The sequence below is a fragment of the Vicugna pacos genome, chromosome 16 (assembly GCF_048564905.1).
Source record: "Vicugna pacos chromosome 16, VicPac4, whole genome shotgun sequence".
Classification (NCBI taxonomy): Eukaryota; Metazoa; Chordata; class Mammalia; order Artiodactyla; family Camelidae; genus Vicugna; species Vicugna pacos.
Genome location: NC_133002.1, coordinates 35,868,571 through 35,889,533, shown reverse-complemented (window position 1 = coordinate 35,889,533; position 20,963 = coordinate 35,868,571). Strand labels below are relative to the sequence as shown.

The window sequence follows — 20,963 nt, the reverse complement described above, 5'->3', positions numbered from 1 at the left end:
TATAGTGTATTCTCACCCTAATTGCAGTTTTCTTCTCTTGGGTATGTTTTTTCTTTTCCATGTGGGTTCCTTCAGTTGGTTGCATTGTCATTTTCATTGGTGATGCATCTGCTAATTAGTTTTCTTCTTTGAATGCCTTCTCTTTTTGTAGTTGAGTTTTCAGTTCAGCTCTGTTTTAAATTTAAGTTCTATTTATTGACATTTCTCTCTAGCTTCTATTGGCCTGTGACCCACTATGACTTGTTTGTAATGTTTATATGTTTATGAAACTGACAGTCCATCCTCTGCCATCAGTGATAATTAACATTTAACTGTTTCTTTAAGATGGTTTAGAAAATAGTTATTTTTGTGGTTAATATATGTATTAGCTTTCTAAATTTGTCGAAAGTTCTTGGATTATTAGAAAGTGTCACCTACAGGCATATGTAGAGTTTTACTTACTTTTTATTCTGGTGAAATATACATAACATATAATTTACTATTTTAACCATTTTTAAGTGTGCATTAATTACATTCACATTGTTCTGCAACTTTAACATTTTTAAAGAGAAAGTAATACCTATTTCTTAGTCTTTCAGATTTTTCTCTTTCTTCCTTAGTATTTTTTCTTTTTCATTGATCAACTTTCCTTTTCTTTTAGATGCTGAGGATTTCCTGGCAGAAGGTTTGCGGAATGAGAACCTCAGTGCTGGTGCAAGGGACCACAGAGACCATATTCTACGGGGCTTTCAGCAAATCAGAGCTAGGTTTGTATCAACTGGTTCCATTATTCTTCTTTATAAGCTTTAAAACAGTTTATAATCAGTAAAATCTACTTCAGTATATAAATTAGCAAGGTAAGACATATCCATCATAGTTCTTTACACTTGGTAGAGGCTTAATAAATGTTTACTGAATTGAATTAAAGTGAGGCAGGCATAGTTGGGTAGTTTACCAAAATAGAAAATTTTGACAACTATGTATGTTAAGAAAATTATTCTGCTTTTAGCTCTGGATTGTTATGTTGTTCTTTATTGAACACTTTTGCAAATGTGTGAAAAGCTAAATATTTGTGCTTGTCCAATTTACTAAAAGGGAGGATGTTAAGCCATATGAGATAATTAATTTTCATTATGATTTTTATTCCTGGTTTACATCCAAATCTCCTTCCCTAATAGAAAACTTAAACCATACTTTTCCTATGACCATATTAGGATGTTTTAGTCTCAGACTGGTTGGAATATCATGCTCACTAATTTTTGTTTTAATTAAAGGCCCTGACCTAATTTGTGCCTTTTAGAATGTGAGCACCTGACAGATACATACACTTACTTGGAAGAGGAAGAAATAAACATTTTCCTTTACAATGTATTTCCCAACCACTTCTTGCTCAAAATGTGGTAACTGAATTAACTGAATGAGAGTTGGGGATAAGTGAGTGTTATTTTAAGCCTTTTCCAACCTGGTGGCAATGTGATTCAGAATGTTTGAACTGAGTACTCTTAGTGAAAGGGAGAACATCTACAGGGTTATGACTGGAATTTAATTTGTGTGGCTGACCGATCTTGGCATCTACTTTAGAAACTTCATTGAAACTCCTTAGAAGCTGAGAGTTTTATCCTTTTGAAGGGCACAGCCAGAATATATTCCCTCCAGGAATGTGAGAGAACCTCACAAGATGCCCTGCTGGATCTTAATCGATCTTTCCTGCTGGCTAATTAAGCATCACTTTTACTCAGCAACTGGGGACTGTGTAATTATCAGCCTGGGTTGCCCTAAATAATTGAAACAAACAGAATGCAGAAGATGGAAGATTTTTGCAAAAGTAAGAATATCTATAATTTTTATTAGCCTGAAAGAGTGTTTAAAACAAACTTCCCTGTAATGTTACTTTATTTAGATAAATTTAGGCTTAGTTGTGTACCTGTTAGTTCGTAATCCATAGAATTTTTTATTTTTTTAATACAAAGTTGACCTTTATACCATAGGACTATTATAAGGATGACATGAGGAATAAAGGTGAAATTGTTTTAAATTATGTTATAGGGAGAGGGATGCCCAAAGTATAATTGTGTATGTGGTGCTATTAGTGGTATAAATCTGTAATAAGGAATGTAAAAACAATTTTACTGCATCTGTAGAGACAAATATACAATGAATAGGAGCTCTCCTTTCCCATATTTGTACCACAGCATTTGGAAAGGGCTAATTTCAATCTGAAATTGGTAATAAAAGGTGATTTTTGTGGTGAGTCGCTGTTACCAGTACATATTACTTCTTAGTCCTCTTTTTAAATGCATACACACACACTCATACACTCATATCCATGTGTGCACACATAGAAGCTGTATTTGTTATGAGGTAGAGAGGGTTCCTTGTTCTCAAAGAATTGCTGTGTGGTTTGTGGGACAGACATTCAGGAAATAACCAGCAGGATTTTTAGGAAACATCTGCATTGTTAATGGGAGCTTTCTGTTCATTGATTTGTTGCAAGAAAGATGACACTTTGTTTAGAATTTCATAATTATCAGATCACAGAGGAAATGAGGAGCCAGAAATTAGATACTGTATAAGAAAATGGAAAAACAAGGCTTCCCTTTGGCAAGCTGTTTGAAATTGTCTTACATTTACCTATTCAATCATCGTCCCATTAATGTAACCCTTGTTTTGCTGAATCCTCTTTTTTCAGACATATTGCCTCTATAGCCCCTTTTATGGCTGGTCAGTATTATGCACTTATATGTACTGATGCCAGTTTCAAAGAATTAAAGCTTGTACAAGTCCAGCCATATTTACTTTTTTTGTGTGTAGAAGTTGTATCTTTCCCAGAGGCTGGGTGTGAAAAGAAATTTGGAACTCATCAAACTTGAGAGTTAAATGTATATGGCAAGTTGCCAAGTAACATCAAAAGAATTGTTGAAAGCCACTTAAAAAGTTTTATCTTTAGTCATATTAAAGCAATAAAATGTTAAGGGTTTGGTAGATTTGTTGGGGAGAGTAGGAACATATCTAAAATTATTAATTTGGCACATCAGAGCTTATTTGGAAGGTAGGTAAGAAATCTCTAGCAGGATAATCTGGGAAAACCACTGGATAAATATAAATACCGTATATACACATATTTCCACCCCAAAACTTTCTACTCTATCTTGTGTCCGTGCTTGAATCCCTGTAATTCTTTCCTCAGCACTGTGCTGCTGAGAATGAAAAGGGTGGAGAGAAGTGAGAATAGCACTGTCTCTGATTCTTCCTAAACTCTAGGGGCTTGGCCCTAATTTTTAAGGTGGCTCAGAATTCAGTGCTGCTTGCCATGGCTGTGGTCTTGCTGTAAATTAAAGCGTCTGACTCCATCATAGCTGTTATGTGCCATTTGCCACCTTTGTTGCACAGAGTCACTGACCCCAGGAAATGATAGTTGTGTCAGAATTCATGGATTTCCTCCAAGTGCTCATCTGTTTCTCAGTACAAGTAGCTTCACTATTCTCTCTCCTCTCAGACTTAAAAATAAAATCGTATCTGTATTTCTATCTACATATGGGGTTGGGTTTTTTTTGGCTTACAAGTGTTACGGATGATGTATAATGTTTTCCATATAAGACAAAATAGAAAACGGATGGTAATTTCTGTGATTCCAAGGAAATAAAATCCTGTTGTGGTATTTGATGTCCTGAGCTGTGATGTTCATTGCTCTTCTTCAAACTGCTTCCTCATTTAAACATTCTCCCTAAAAACTAACGGTTTTCACATTCTGAATCCAAGTTTTCACTGAGCTCTTTAGAGAATGATTAGGATGAAAGCCAGGCAGAAGCTCCTTCTGTTTTATTATGGTGGTCACTGCAGGATCAGTGCCAGATGTGAGACACCTGGAATGAAGCAGACATGATCTACACTCAGACATCTGATGGCGTTCTTATGCATTTGTAGAAACAGTTGAGCATTTCTTAAGTTTGATTCAAGGGAGGCCATCTGACAGCAAGAATACATTGAGAATGGGGGAAGGGATGAACAATATAGAATATTTTTATTACTGAGGTAGGGATAAATTCTCTCTTGATGGCCCGTTTTAGAACAGCTAGTCATTTATGCTCACTGTTGGAAGTGAAGGCCAGAGCCAATGGAAACAAACTTGGAATATTATTTCCTTTTGTGAAAGTGAAAGGAGTTCCAAAATGAGACAGGTAGATTAATAGCATATTGAAATGGAAAGAAATAAAGAAATAACTTTATGTAACAGGATTATGGCCCAAAACCCACAAAACTCAGGACATTTAAAGTACAGGCTGAAAGAATATCTTTAAAAATGTCTCATTGTGGGTGGTTAGCATATAGCTCTGCATGAAACATGATACACTGGTAGAAATATCATAAAAATAATTCCAGTTTTTTTGGGGAACTTCAAGTTTTTCTTACAGCTTAACATGGATTTAGCTTTAAAACAGGATTTAGTTTAAGAATATATCATTCTGATGTCTTTGTATTATAGGAAGAAAGACAGGGAGTTAGTCTAGTATAACTCTTGGAAGCACAATCTTCAAAGTAGTGTACTGTAAATATCATTACTATTAATTACATAGAGTTTTACTTTTCCTAAGAGCTGGTTATTGAGCTTAAAACTCCCAAACAAAACACATTGGAATGAAGTGTGCTTATCAAGAGAACTAATGTGGAATGTGTTGTTGGTACATTTGTGTTGCTTGCAAGTTTAGATATTTGCTCATAACCTGTTGTTCATTTTGCTACTTATATCCATTGCAAAAAAAAAAAAGTACTTGTGCAATCCATCTAAGTTTAAAGAGCTCTGAAAAGGCTCAAAATCATACAGAGCAATAATTTGACCACATCTTGAAGGTTAACAATTTATTTCTTCCTTTTTCAGTCCTATCTCTGCCTCTCATCCTTAATCCAAAAAAAAAAAACAAAACCCAAAACAATTTCATGTCTTTCAGCTGATCAACTATATACCAAATTTCTATACTAGTTTTCTGTTTTTCAGTGAGTGTATGTTGAGATTTCACAATCGTGTTAAAGATTTTTGAAGATTTACTTATTGGGGCAGTGAGGGGTTATATTTATTGTTCTTTTAGTCTGAAATTCTCTTCAGGTGGGACTGATATAATTATTACCTGCTGTTGGTTTCTTGGCTTAACCTGGAAAGGAAGATCATTTTATTATATGCTCTTTCATAGCAAGTCTCGTGTCCTTTCAAATCATCCTTGAAATGTATAACTCTCCTTTTGATTTGATGATGGTGATTATTTTGTTTATTCTTTTACTTGTGCAAATATCTTGAAATTAGTACCAGCTCTAAGATTAAATTGATCCACTTTTATTTTCTTTTACTAGGCTATATTAGTGATCAGAAGCTTCTCCCTTTGGGCATCCCATAAAATAAATATTTTATACAAATAACTGATATATAATAATTTTTTAGTAATTTTATGCTAAGTAATAAGTGGGTTTAAAAAAAAAGCTTGGATTAATAAATGTGTACCTTTCAAACCTTTTTATTAAAAATTCCCAGTACTGAGCTCTTTAAACAGATAATATGTTCTATCAAGAGTGAAAAGAATCTTGAAATGAGACCTAGGAGGCAGACAGGTAACTGAACTTTCACCCTTCAGGTTGGACTGACCCATTAGAATAATATGCTGAGTATTGCTCTTCAGTCATTTAGTTATGTTGCTGAAATTTTCTTTACTCCTGATAGAATTATAGCCATCATTATCACTTGGGCACATTCCTATTATCTACTCGATATGGATTTGTCTTGGAAGGTCTCAGAACATCCTCAGTGTCAATTTTTTAATACTAGAAGCTTTTTTATTTGCCTATAAATGGGTGCCCTTAATTCATACATTGTGTGAAAAGATCATTTATCTGAAATTACTGTCTTCATTTTACCAGTTTACTTTGGCCTTGATTTTAAGTTTCATTTCATCTGGAGCTAGTCTTTTGTCCCAATGCTGTACTATTTTCTCTCCTTATAGAAAACCAACGGGGGGAAATGCCTTTCTGTGTTATCTATTTGTGGATCTCCAGAAACTTGTGGCGTGGGGCCTTCTTGATTGTGGTTTTCTCTAATTTGCCTGTTTTCTCTTATTTCTGATATAGATCCACCCTGTATCCACTTTCTGTGTTATGAAACTAGAACAAAGGGGAGAGAAATGCAAGAGCACTGGGTCAGCTGTCAGGAGCCAAACTGTGTTTTGACGTTACTTCGATAACATCGATTCAGTGGAAGATTCTCCTAACCATGATCTTGTGTTTTCTTTTTAAGTTGCATCCTCCAAAATGCAAATAACATTCTTTTTTCCCCAAATGGTACGAAAATGCAAGCATTACCAACCAAACCTTGAAACCTTCATTTGATTTTTTATGGTATCACTATGATTTTTTTTTTAATTTACAAAATGATGCAGGAAATTTCATTTCCTTGGGATTTTATTTCATTTCATGATTCTGTTGAGAATGAGTTGGGCCTAAAGTGGGTTTTAACAGTCACACCACGTGAATCATTTCTTCTTTGGAAGCTGAATCTTGTCTCTCACTGTGTGGCCTCATCTAGTCTCCCCAAAGTGCAGTGCTAGCAGGGTTGATAATGAAATGCCATCCTGCTTACCACGCTCAGTAAAGGGCTCTAAGAAAACAGGAAAAAAATCAATCCCACAGGAACATCGCTAGTGCTAGATATCCATATTTAACCCCCATGCATTTAAAATGGAAATGAGATATCTTAGGGTTTTAGTTTTTGATTTACACAAGATGTCACCGCCTCCTTGGCAATGGGAATATTTTATAGACCAACTGCTGACCTGTTTGGGACGATCTCAGCCTATCGCCCCAGGTCCAATGTAGTTCCTTCATATTTCTTTCGAAACTCTCAGCAGTGCTTTGCAGCAGCTTTGATTCTTCAGGCTTCAAAGGATGCCCCTTCCAGGGCCAGTCTTCCAAAAGGAAAAAAAATCAGCATAGGGGAACAAGCAGCTCATAAAGAAAGGGGCAGCTATCCCTGTGGCATCTCTTACTGTAGTTAATTAATAGGGAGTTTACAAACCAGTAATACTAAGGCTTTGCAAAGCCAAGAAAATTCCAATTTGATGCTAGTGTGTTGTTAACGAAATTCTCACTTGGAATAACCCAGTCTTCAATAATCCAGCCTCAAATTGTCTTATCGTAGATACAGTGTGGCTGATATAAGATGCATTATCATTAATTGCTCAAACTCAAGCTCCCTCTTGAGTTTGTGAGCCTTGTTGAGGTTCTCATTATAATTTATGAAAAACTTTATGCCCACGTAATCTCCAATTAGCTATTTCTTTTAGTTATATTAGTGAGCGTCTCTTGCTTATAAATTCTGCCATTAACCGCAAGGTTCATTTTACAATTTAGTAATCAAGACCTTCTACCGTGTCTACCAAGTGCCTTTGTTCCTTTGTTGGTAAGAGAACTCAGATATAAGAAATTACTCAAAGTAACAAAATTAACGAAAGATTAGGATTTTTTTCATTTTTCAGTTTTATTAGGTAGAATTGTTAAAATTTGCACATATACAGTATATTGCATGTAAATACATAAACAATATACTGCAAGTATTTTAAAAATTTATATGTATGTACGGTTCATTGTTTTGAAGAACATTTAGAGCTTTAGCTTTATTAAAAATTTTAAAAAATCATAAATTAAGGTACAGTCAGTTACAATGTGTCAATCTCTTGGTGTACAGCACAATTTCCCATTTACATACATACATTCATTTTCGTATTTTTTTATTAAAAGATACTGAACATAATTACAAGATATTGAACATAATTCCCTGTGCTATACAAAAGAAACTTTTTTTTAAATCTATTTTTATATACAGTGGCTAACATTTCTAAATCTCAAACTCCCAAATTTATCCCCTCCCACCCCCTTTCCCTGGTAACCACGATTGTTTACTAAGTCTGTGAGTCTGTTTCTGTTTTGTAGATGAGTTCATAGTGTCTTTTTTTTAGATTCCACATGAGTGATATCATAGGGTATTTCTCTTTCTCTTTCTGGCTTACTTCACTTAGAATGACGATCTCTAGGTCCATCCATGTTTGCCGCAAATGGCATTATTTTATGCTTTTTATGGCAGAGTAGTATTCCATCGTATAAATATACCACAACTTCTTTATCCAGTCATCTGTCGACGGACATTTAGGTTGGTTCCATATCTTGGCTATTGTATACAGTGCTGCTATGAATATTGGGGTGCGTGTATCTTTTTGCATTAGAGTTCCCTCCAGATATATACCCAGAAGTGGAATTGCTAGATCATATGGTAAGTCTATTTTTATTTTTTGAGGAAAGATTCGGATTTAGAATATAGAATTTCTAATTGGTTGTGTAGTTTACTTGGCCAAACCACTACAAAAAATTGGCATATTCCAGAAGATTATTGGTTTAAAAGAACTATAGTTCTTTAAATAAATGTTGAAGTTTCATTAATTATATATTCATGGTAGAGTATAGCCAAGTCTGCAGTTTATTTTAGAATGCATCAAAAAAGAGAGATGGATATGTGACAAAACAAATATAACAAAAGTGAATCATAGAATCTAGGTTGTGGGTATATGTGGGTGTTCTTTTACCTTTTATGCATATTTGAAATATTTCATAACGTAATGTTGCAAAAAACATTATTTGTTTCACTTTGCAGTTCAGAAATCATGGACCTCAATCACTGGTTTCAGAAAACCACATGCTTCCTCAATTTGGAAATATAACAAACGTGTTTGTAATTTTTTTAGGATGATAATTTTCTAGGAATAATCTTATTATTACAGAATGATGGTAGATGAAGGGGTAATCCTCCAGTCTGTTATTTCTGACAGAACTAACTAACTTTAAGTATCTAACTTTCATACTTCTTTAAAACTTCTAGACCAGCAATTATTGAGAGCTGACATTCAATTCAAACAGGAGATCGGGAAATTTTGATCTTTTTTAAGGAAAGGCAATTTCTGACTTTTCTCATAAATTTGATAAAAGGAAAGCTAATATGAGATTGGTAGTCCAGTAGGAAATGGAACTCAATTTTACATTTTTTAAATCATTTTATGGTATTAAAAATGACAGAGGTTAGAAACAAAGCTCTTATTCTTTTATTGAACTAGAATTGAAAGTGGCAGAAAATCATTTTGGCCCTGGTGCAGTAAATGTTATCACTAAAACATGTTCAGAGGATATTAGGATAGTCTCTCAAGCACCAGAGACAAAAGTTCATGGAACAAGAACTGATTTTGCTGTCCTTACCTTGAAATTATTAGATGTACAGGAGATGAAAGTATCTTAGCTCTAAGAGGACAGGGTATGGAGTATATGTTGAAAATAATAATGGCTTCATTCTGGAGGGAAGTAAAATGGAGAGAATATTGTGGGATGTGTGTCTTAGCAGTGACAGGCACAGTGGAGGGAGTACACAGGGACAGGAGGGCCAGCACCCGAACCGGCCCCAGGGCTGAGGAATCCAGAGAAAATTATACTTGTGCAAAATTGTGAGCTGACGATGAAAATGGTAAGAAAGCAAGCAACGCTATTCATTGAAAGAACTGTTTGAAGATATTATTTAACAGGGAGATTAAACTGGAGCTGTCAGCAGCTACTTTATTTTGAGAATCTGGTAGGAGAGAAATTTTAAGTCCATTTGGGAAAAACCAATCATTTTTGAGTATGCAGTGTGATTATTCTTTAGAATTTTGTGTAAATGTAGCAGGTTGGTAGGCATATGTTTGCTGATCCTATAATGATTAAAATTCAGAATAAGTAAGACTCTTGTGAAATTGAATTTCCAGGTTCCAGCTAGTGTTCTATACTGCCATATGGCATAACTAGAATTAATTGCTGCTCCTAGTCTCTTACTCTTTTAGTGAATATCTAGGTGCCCAGTTTGAAATAGTAGAGGTTCCACAAAAGTATTTAATCACATAAGATAGATGTTTGACATGCTCATGAAAGTAGTGTGTATAGCTAATAGTTCCTTAGAAGAAAAAGCCTTTTGTAAGGTTTTCTACCTCAAGCCCCCCCTTTTTTTTTAAAGAAATGAATGCATAGGAGAGTTAACAAGGAAAAGAGGGAAAATTCTCAGGACTTTATAGGTCAGTGTAAACAGAAAAAGGAAAAGCAAGAAATCTTTTTTGCTAGAGTCTAGCTCTTTAATACTCCAAGAGTGGTCCATGGGCCAGCAACATCAACATCACCTGGAATGTTGTTAGAAATGCAGAATCTCAGGCTTCACTGAGTCAGAACTACTGAATCAGAATCTGCATTTTAGATCAATAGGCACATGAAAAAATGCTCAATGTCACTAATTATCAGAGAAATGCAAATCAACACTACAGTGAGGTATCACCTCACACCAGTCAGAATGGCCATCATTCAAAAGTCCACAAGTGATAAATGCTAGAGAGGCTATGGAGAAAAGGGAACCCTCCTACACTGCTGGTGGGAATGCAGTTTGGTGCCGCCACTGTGGAAAATAGTATGGAGATTCCTCAAAAGACTAGGAATAGACTTACCATATGACTTAGTAATCCCACTCCTGGGCCTATATCCAGAAGGAACCCTACTTTAAAAAGACACCTGCACCCCAGTGTTCATAGCAGCACTATTTACAATAGCCAAGACATGGAAATAGCCTAAATATCCATCAACAGATGACTGGACAAAGAAGTTGTGGTATGTTTATACAATGGAATACTGTTCAGCCATAAAATGACAACATAATGCCATTTGCAGCAACATGGATGTCCCTAGAGAATGTCATTCTTAGTGAAATAAGCCAGAAAGAGAAAGAAAAATACCATATGATATCACTCATATGTGGAATCTTAAAAAAAAAAAGGAGAAGAAGAAGAAGACAAATGAACTTAAATATAAAACAGAAGCAGACTCATAGACATAGAATACAAACTTGTGGTTGCCGGGGGGAGGGGAGTAGGAAGGGACAGACTGGGAGTGTGAGATTTGTAGATACGAACAGGTATATATAGAATAGATAAACAAGTTTATATTGTATAGCACAGGGAAATATATACAAGATCTTGTGGTAGGTCATGGTGAAAAAGAATGTGACAATGAATATATGTATGTTCATGTAAGACTGAAAAATTGTGCTCTCCACTGGAAATTGATGCAACATTGTAAACTGACTATAACTCAATAAAATAAAAGAAAAAAGAATCTGCATTTTAATAAGATCCCAAGGTTGTTTGTATGCACATGAACATTTGAGAAGCACTACTCTACCACATACTTTTAAATTCATTTAAAATCAGTTTCTTAGAACTCAGAATACATATTTGTGGAGATTATAAACTCCTTAAAGGTATGGATGGTCTTATGTTCATTTAAAAAAAGTCTATCATTGTACTGGTATGTGGTGTAAACTCAATAATGTGAGTTGAGTAAATGGGAGAGAACTGTTATAAATGTGTTCTCTGGTCCGAGGCTAAACTTGAGAACAAGACACCCTCTTTTTTAGGAAATTTACTGTTCAGTAACCAACCCCACACATTCTTTTCCAGAGACAGGATGCTTTCTTTTTACTGAGCATTAATTAGGGGGTACAGAGCCATTTGTTAAGACAGTGTTCATCTCTTCAAATGTCTCCTATGATAACGTTTCTCCAACATTCTGTGGTATAAGTTTACAAGACTACTGACTATGTGTTGGAGTTCTGTTGGATCATGGGTACCAGTCATTCCAGCCGTGATCCATCATGAGCCCTCTGCTTTTGGTCATCATCCTTCCTATGAAGCTTTGCAGTTCTTTGTCTCTACCATCTCTCATCTTTCCTGATGACTTCTTTTCTAATCCTCTCCCCTTGTGTTTCCTAGAATCCATGATCTGTTGTAATCAAACTCCTCTATATCCTCACCTTCTTTTCTCCATCTCTGCCTAAGTAAAACATGGCTCTTTTGCAGGACAGTGTTTTGTTTGAGATCATCTTTAATAGAATTTGCTCATTTTCCAGAAATGCTGTTGGCATCCTTTAAGATCCTTGCTGTCATTTCTAGACTTTTATTATTCAATCTTACCCCAAATCTCTTCTCTTTTGAGATTTGTTTAGATGACTTTACAATTTTCTGTCTTTCTGTCATCTTTTGAGTTCAGTCTTTTCTCATGCTATTGAGGACTGAGTTGTCATCTTCATTCCACTGTTACCACTGCCTTCCCTGACCCTGAGACCTTCTCTTTCTTAAATCTAGCTTTTCCTTCCCTGTTACATCTCTTCATTCATCATATAAATACGCTCACATCTTTCCTAATACTACAAAAAACATTACCTCCTACACAGTGATTCCCTCTCTGGCTACTGTCCCATCTCTCTCTTTTTTTACAGACACACTTCCTGAAATAGAAGCCTAGACTGGCCATTTCTGTTTCCTTCTCTGGTCACTCTTCAGTCCTCTGTAATCTAGTCTCCACTCCTATCAAGTTACTCTTGTCAAAGTACCAGCAACTCTCCAGTTGCCACATCCAAGTGACACTGTTCAGTCTTTGTCTTATTTGGTCTCTCTGCAGCATGTGACACTGTTGACAGCTTCCTTTTCCTTAAAAAGTAAAAACAAACAAACAAAAAATCTCTGTCAGTCCCTATGATAACAGTCTCTCCTGGTTTTCCTTCTTCTTTGCATTTATGCTCTTAGTTTAGGCTCTTGCTTGAGCTCATTTTTCTATCCTGCCCTCTTCACTGCTGTCCGTTAGTCTTGCCTCTTTCCTCACCACGTTCTTTGTAGGCAGTTGCGTGCATGCCCATAACTCCACGCTTTCTCTGTACATGATGACTACCAATTCTACAGCTCAACTGCCGTTCTCTCTCCAAGGCACCACAACATATTGGATGGCTCCTTTTGGGTGTCTTACAGATATCTCAAATTTCACAAACCTGGGACAGACCCTGCTGGATGCCTACCCAGCAGCCATCCTTCATTCTTCCTAGACAACAGAATCCCTTGAGCCCCGGAATGACTCATGATCTGAAAGCCATTCTGCCTTGCCAGTGGTTGGTCTAGAGTTTACATAAGATACAGTTTTGCTCAAAGAAATGTAAGGAGAAAACTTCTCTCACAGGACAGTCTTATGCTTGGGACACCAGCAAAATGTTGAAATGCAGTAAGCACCTTAAGATATTACTCTGCCCTAAGGTGTTAGAGCAGAAAAGTAAGGGAAGCTAGGTCCTTCATGTCATTATTGCACCCCTGTATCAACCCTGAATTCATCTGTGTCCAGACTTCTTATTTTGAAGGAAAAATAAACTTCTGCTTGTTAAAGCCTCTGCCAGTCAGCTTTTCTGTTACTTGTAGCCAAAAGAATCCTGATTGAGTGTCCAGAACTGAACTCACTATTTTATATTCTGCTCATTCCTAAAGTCTATTTGTGCTTTCACTAGGTCCTGGCTCCCAAGGCAGGGTCCTGGGAGTCATTCCTGACTCCTCTTTACTCCTCAAACCATCAAGCCTATTGATTCTTCATCCTAAATCTATCTTCTCCTTTCTCTTCCCTTTGTCCTCCATTCTGTTGAAAGGGCAAACTTAAAAAAAAAATCATTCATTATTCGTGCTATAGAAGAAGATGTATTGATGTAGAATGATAAGATATACTATAAATGAAAAAACAGGTAAGTGAAAAAATGTTAATGATAGTAATCTCTGGCAAGTAGTTCGAGTGATTTTTAATTTCTCTTTTTTATTTATTTGTATTTTTAACTCTTTACAGTGAATATGTATTTAATTTTAAGTCACTGATATCAGAGCCTTTCCTGTTTTAAAAAGGGGCAGAGATTTAAGAGCCAAAGAATATCTGTTTCTAGGTGGGAAAGGAGTTGGCGCTGTGGGAGGGTGGTGGGGAGAGATGTGGAAAGAGGAAATTGGGCTTTAATTGTAGCCTTGGGTCACTTCTGTGCAAATAAACAGCTGTATTTGGAGGTGTTTTACTCTGTGCCTAAGCTCACAAACACATACACATACATGAAAGTAAAATTATTTTTGAACTATATGAAATACAGCAGTCCTTTGAGTAATTTATGATGATTTTTCTAAAATGTGTTTTTTTTTTAATAAAGGAAGTTCATTCTCGAGGTCTTCATTAGATGAAGTATCACTGACTAGGAACAACTTCCATCTCTCAGATATTATCTTTCTGAGCTGCACTGAACTGACACAGGATGAATTCCTCATTAGAAAAGGATTATCTACACTCTGTGTGACTATTTAGTAAAACATTTGTGTTTGTGGGACTAGTTTTCCAAAGTGAGGGTACTTAAGTAAACCATTCACTTCCTCCTTCTCAAAACATCAGTCGCCATGATTGATTTGTATGCTGATCATGAAGAGAAATGGAATTAACTAAAAGCAGGGTGAGAATTACAAACCGGAAGCAGTTAATTTACTTAACAAATGCGTCTTGGCTACTTGTTTACCCTTTGTTGGGCACGATGCCAGGTGATCAGGACAGTGTCATGTAAGATACAGCCCTGTTTTTCAAGAGGTTCTTGGGCCAGTGAGTGGCCAGACTTGTGAAAGGAGCCCACTGCTCACAGATACCTTCTGCAGACAGTCTGAAATGTCTGGTTTCAATTTGTGTATGTAACATACCTGGAGTTTCACCATACAGAGTTTCATTTGGGTGCACAGTCTTTTTTAAAAATATAAATTCTTTCCTGGAGGGTTAAGGGATTTTTGATTGTGCATTCATGTGCATTAGCCCTATTTAATGATTTCCTTCTAGCTTTTGTTTAAGATGATTGTGCTGAGGAAATTCAGTGGCCAATAAGTTTGTTGAACCTCTGTTATGGCAGGGCACAATACTAGGTACACTGAGGGTTATAAAGTTAACAGAGGATCCTTTTCCTCTGGAAGAATGAGGACTTTAGAGATTCCTACCTCTGCTACTGAAGAGCAACAGTCACAGCTAACATTCGTCATACAGTTATCATGTGCCAGGCCCAAAATCAAGGGCACTACACACATTATCTCATTTAATTCTCACAACAGGTGTGAGGTGAATACTATAATAAGCCCCGTTCGGCACAGGAGAAGACTAAGGCTCAGGGAGGCAGTCAACTTGCTTAAGGTTATACAGTTGTTAGGTTTTGGAATTGGGATTTGAACCCAGGCAGTGTGATTGTTTTACCAGCACTCTTACTGAGGCTCAGTTTTTCATAACAAGTTAGTAACACCACTGTATTCATTTGACAAATGTTTATTGAGCCTCTACTATGTGCAAAGCATTTTTGTGGTGAATATGGCAGGTTCTAGGCCCCCTATAACTCATTTTTGAGCAGGATAAACTGAATAATTATACAATAAACCCACCTAGTAAGGTTGTTTTTATGCATATAAAAGTGCCTAATATAAAGCATGTTACATTATAGATACCCAAAAATATTTCCAAGAAACTTTCAACCCAAAGGGAAAGCTATAAAAGCATGCACAAATAAGTATAATTCAAGATGTATTGTGGCTAATGCTTTAAAAGAGGTACCCATAGATTGTACTGTGAAATCCCAGAAAAAGAAATCACCTCTGGTTGGTGGACTATGGGAGACCTTCATGGATGAGACGGCATCATGGCTTGATCTTGGGTTTGAAAAGGATGGATTTTTTGGTCAGATACATTGTACACAAAATAGCATGTGCAAAGAAACAGAGGAAATAAAAGTTTAGCCATGTTTGGGAATGACAGGGTGATCCTGTTTATTAGGTATAAGGAGTAAATAATAAGAGATATAACTGAAAAGATAAGATGGGACCAAATCATGGAAATAGGAGATTAGACTGGATTTGGGGGGGAGAGGTAAGTAATTTAGGAGAGTAAAGCATGGGACAGGGATGGGTAAGCTGATGCTTTAGTGGGGAACTATGGATATCATGTGAATCCTTGGTACCTGGCTGAGGCCACTGGGAGGCAGGAGGTGGCTGCAAAGGAAGAGGGGTTGCCTATGTTTGTTTTTTATGCCCAGAGAAGACAAATCTTTTTTTCTTCCCAGCATCTCTTGCTTTGAGCTCATATTTATATCCTTGATTCCATAGCTGCCTTTGGTTCATCATGAGCTTCATAAGCTTTTACAGATAGCCTGATAATATAACCACTTTTCAGAACTTTATGTCAATGAAAAAAATACATTCAAAATGGCCAACTTTATGCTTCAACTTTTGAAATGTGATTGGTTTGTAAATTAAAGATTGTATTTACTTTATTTCAGGTAAGTTAACAAGATTTAATTGATTTTTGAAACAGATCCAGAAAACTTACCACTATCCATTACTTTGTTTCATTAGGAAAATGCATTTCAAGGTTCAAACAACTGGCAATGAATTTTGGAATACAGTCTATACTTGAACTGGGAGCTGTCTGTCTAGAATCCCCTTAACAGGCAACCATTTGTAAACTACTCATGTCTTTAGAGTGTTTTACAATCTTGCTCCATCATGTGAATTACCTGGGGATCTTGTTAAAAATACAGATTTTTAAGTTGCTACTCTGGACGTGCTAATTTACTAGGTCTGAGGTGGACCCTGGGGAATCGTGTTTCAATAAGGGTTCCAGGAGATTCTTAAAATCAGTCAAGTATATATAAAAATCTTTATTAGAAAACACTATTTTTGTTTAGGTATGTCGCTACTTTGGTTTTAAACTGAATTTTAACAGTGAAGGGGAACAAAGAAAGAAAGACTTGACTGGGAAGTGTGAGTAGGCTGTTGGTTTGGGTGGTAAGGAAGCTCCCCCAATGTAACTGGGGATTAACTGACATGAAAATCTTACCAGCAAAGCGTAGGGCCAGCTTTTGCTGACATTTCAACCTGATTAGCTTCTAGGATGAGGGATGGAAACACGGTCAGAACAAATAGTCTTGGTCTTTTCCTTGTCCTGATGTTTGCCTGCTGTCTTACATAATTCCTTGGGGCCTGGCAACATCTGGAGACATTTCTGATGCCGCAGAATCCCTTGAAGTGGGACAGAACCAGAAGTTCTGGCCCCAGGATGGGTCAGGGAAGTCCTGGGATTGACTGGCTGTTGTGGTTGAATTGCTGGTGACCCCTGACCTGTATTGATACAGGAATAGAACTGGTCACATAGTCATTAGCCTTTAGATCAAAGTCAGTTCCCTACTTTATGATTTGGATAATTGGGTACCTTATGTAAGTGCTTATGACTGCTGTAGGTATTGTACAAAGGAATAAATGGGAAAGTAATATTTTAGTATAGCATCTTGTACAATTAGAAAAAATAGAAACAGACTCACAGACTTAGAAAACAGACTTATGGTTACTGAGGGGTAGGTGGTAGGAGGGGTAAATTGGAAGTTCAAGATTTACAGATACTAACTACTATGTATAAAATAGATAAACAAGAAGTTTATACTGTATAGCACAGGGAACCTTATTCAATATCTTGTAGTAAATTATGGTGAAAAAGAATATGAAAACGAATATATGTATGTTCCTATATGACTGAATCATGTTGTACACCAGAAATTGACACAACATTGTAAACTGACTATACTTTAATAAAATATTTTTTAAAAGGAAAAAAAGTCAAGTTGACGGCAAAACTGAAATAATTTTTAAATAATTTCTGAATTTCTGTGTACATCTCAGTTCTTAACTGGAATAAACCATACACATTAAGAGTAGAATTATTTTTTAATTTTTTATTTCAGTAATTCATTGTAACTCTTAGAATGGTTACTAGTAGAGGCCTACTTCTTAGATTCTGTTTTTATATATTTATTCAGATTTTGGTGCAGTGTGAATGAGTAAAATAATATTATGTCTTTAATTAGGATTCTATTGTTATTTTTCAATTAATTTGTGTCAGTAGCTTTAGCATTTGTATTAAATCATTTTCTTCATGAAAGCTTTTAATGAGGAAACAAATTGATTGTATTTCTATATTGGATTCTTGCCACTGTGATGTGTATTCAGTTGTGTCTTTTGAAATTTATTTTCCTGGTCATTTTGTGGTTAGTCTTTGAAGCCAGGCTTTAGGGGAATTTTTTTTCACTTGGATGAAGGTTTTAATTTAACAAAGGTGACTTGTTTTTATCATTCTTTTCTTCCCTTCCTTTGACTTCCTTTTTCCCTCTTGCTTTTGTATAAATAATTTAAGGAGAAATGAAGGTACCTCTCCCCATCTTATTTGGGATAAAATCCATACCCCATAGCATTGCTTGGAGAGCCTTGCTTTCGGCCTGCCTCTCCAGCCTTGTCTCCAACGCCTGAAATGTACTTTATGCTCCACTCATGCTGAACACAGACAGCCCTTCTGCTTCTCATGTCCTTTCACTTATTTAGCAAGCGTTTATTGAACATAGGCTCTGTACTACTGCCCTTTGAGGGCTCAGTGACATAGACAAGAAGCTTGTAATGCAGTACACAGGTGCTGCTGAAAGGAGTCCACAGATGTGCTGGGGGAGCCTAAGCTGAGCCTCGAAGGACCATCACCAAGGGTTCACTAGGGGAGGGGCGCAACGGGAAAAGTGTGCTGGCAGTGAGAGCAGTGACATGTGAGAGTGGGAAGACCAGGTTGGGTAAGTCAGTGAAGGATTTCAAGTCGGGGAATGATAAGACTGGGTTTACATGTTAGGTCATTAGAATAATGATGACGCTAATGACGTAACAGTTGAGAATTATTAAAGACTTTCAGGTGCCAGTTCTAGTGCTCAGTTCTTTGTGTGTATCATCATAGTTAATCCTCCCAAAAACCATACGAGGCAGGTCTGGTTGTTATTTCTATTAAGAAGGTGAGGAAACTGAGGCTGCAGCTATAGTCCCACAGCTAGAAGATGAAGGCACTGGGGCTCCAGCCCAGACTTGTCTGCAGGCCTTTGGCCTCTGTGGTCACTGCACTTCCTTCCCCATCAGCACTGCGGAGAATGGGTCAGAGAGGAGCAAGGTGGCAGGTAGACCACTTGGGACATGGTTATATTGATCTGAGTGAGGCATTTTTGAGGGCTTGAATAAACTCATTGCCTGTAGAGATGGAGAGGAAATGGATTAAAAATATATTAAGGGAGTAGAATCTCCAGGTCTTGGTGACTGATGGGATATACATAGTGATAGGAAAAAGGGTAAAGGATGACTCAAGTTTCAGTTGGGTAGATGAAGCTGTCAGCCATTGAAGCAGTGAAGAGCAGGGAAGAGGTGGGAGAGGTTTGGGACTTTGAGGACAAAGGATAGTCCTGAGAGAGAGGAGAAGAAGTGATATCTCCTGTTTTTGAGTAGTCTAATTGATTGTTTAAAGTATTTCATATGTACAGGCACTATAGTCAAGTCTTTGGCCATTGGTTTCTTCCCTGGCCAGCCTGAGTTCCATGGTGTGCCTCTCTAGTCTTCTCCTATTCTCTTATCCTTTCATCTCACAAGCCTAGAAAAATTCTAACCTTGCATCAATTCAGCTGTCCACCTTCTCTGATCTTATACCTGGGCAGCTAATCAGTGCAGGAGAAAGATTACACAATTGGATTACTGCGACAGTAAATCTTAGCCTACAACCTCAGCTGACCCCTTAATGATACCTAGCAATTATTTCAAATGCCACATACTAGCAACCTTTCCAATTTTGCTCAGTGTTCTTCCCCCTCAAATCTTTAGCAGTGTTTACCTTACTACCTCTCACTCTTGCTCAACATCATAGCCTATTTCACAAGATAAAATAAAGACTTTCAGATTAGAACCCACTCAGAAATCCTGCTCTGCCCCCTCCTCAAACATGTCTTCCTTGGGCCTCTGCTGCCTGCTCTGATGGGCTTCTGCCTGGCCTCCCTCTGCATCCTGGGCCTGACCTCTCTGTGACCCTCCCCTGCTAGGCATCGTCCTCTGTCTGATCAGATCCACCTTCAGCAACTTTTATCTGCAGGCAGTAAGACAGGTTCTGGGCTTAGCCAGACCTGGGTTCTACTGGCTCCAGTTTTTACTTCGTGTGTGTTTGGGCCAATCACATCAGTTTTGCACAATTTTGCACTATTCTAGCCAAAATGGCCCACAGTTTAGGCTTTCTATGCTCTCAGTCCCTTGTGGAGTGTCTGGCAAATAGTGGAGACTTATTAATGTTTGAGAGAATGAATGCAGTATTCATAGCTTGAGATGTAAAGAGTATGTAGAATTGTTAATGTTCACAAATCCACACTGTCTTGAGGAGCTCTAAGAACTAGTCCAGCCTAACTTTTTTTGTGTGTGTAACATTTGCTCTCGGGTGAATAAAGTGACCATGTCTGTAACAAGAAAAACATCAAAGGAATTTTCATGTGAATATCATGTTTTTGAACCTGTTCCTGATTCTGCACAAGATAAACTGTGGTAGCTCCGCAATTTGGACTTTTAAACTCCTGTAGTACAATCAGGTAACGTTTCCATGCTTAGTTTTTCTCATCTGTAGATTAAATGGCCTTTAAGCTGTAAAATTCAGTGAGTATATGGTCCACAGTCACACTGTCATAGAGTTATCAGTTATTCATCAATCAGATAATCAGCAGTTTCGATAGACCCAGAATAGTTATTAACCTGAAGCAAGCCAAAAAATGAAACAAATTAAGTTTTAAGCATCAACAGTGACAAAAGTGGCAGGGCAGGAGCCAAAGACGGTACAGATTGAAGCATGGGAACCAGCTGGAGTTCTTTGTATGTGAGTTCTGCCTTTTCTCTCATTACACAAGTTTGGAACCAAAAGACATCTCTGACTTTCCTCCTGACTCTTTATTCCCAACCTGCCTCCATGTCTATTATCAAATCTCTTGTCCCTTCTCTTGCTCTCCAGCAGCTTCCCAAACTGCTTCCCACCTTCTCTCTCTCCCATCCAGGCTGCACGTTTCTGCTGGATTTGATCACAGTGGACATTATTCCCTATCCTTAAGAACAAGCAAACCAACCAACCAGCCGTTCAGTTGCTCCTCTTTGTCTACAGAAAGAAAAAATAACTTAATTCTGACCTGAAATTTAGGGTCTTTTATTTTGCAA

The 20,963-nt window shown here is 37.0% G+C and overlaps 1 protein-coding gene across 1 annotated transcript in view; it reads left to right on the top strand.

Moving 5' to 3' along the window:
* SKAP1 (src kinase associated phosphoprotein 1) overlaps positions 1 to 20,963 on the top strand; it is a 257,324-nt gene that overhangs the window by 33,174 nt on the left and 203,187 nt on the right. The window contains exon 2 of the mRNA XM_031686090.2: positions 641 to 746. Coding sequence (XP_031541950.1) covers positions 641 to 746 — 106 coding nt within the window. The remainder of the gene's footprint in view (positions 1 to 640; positions 747 to 20,963) is intronic.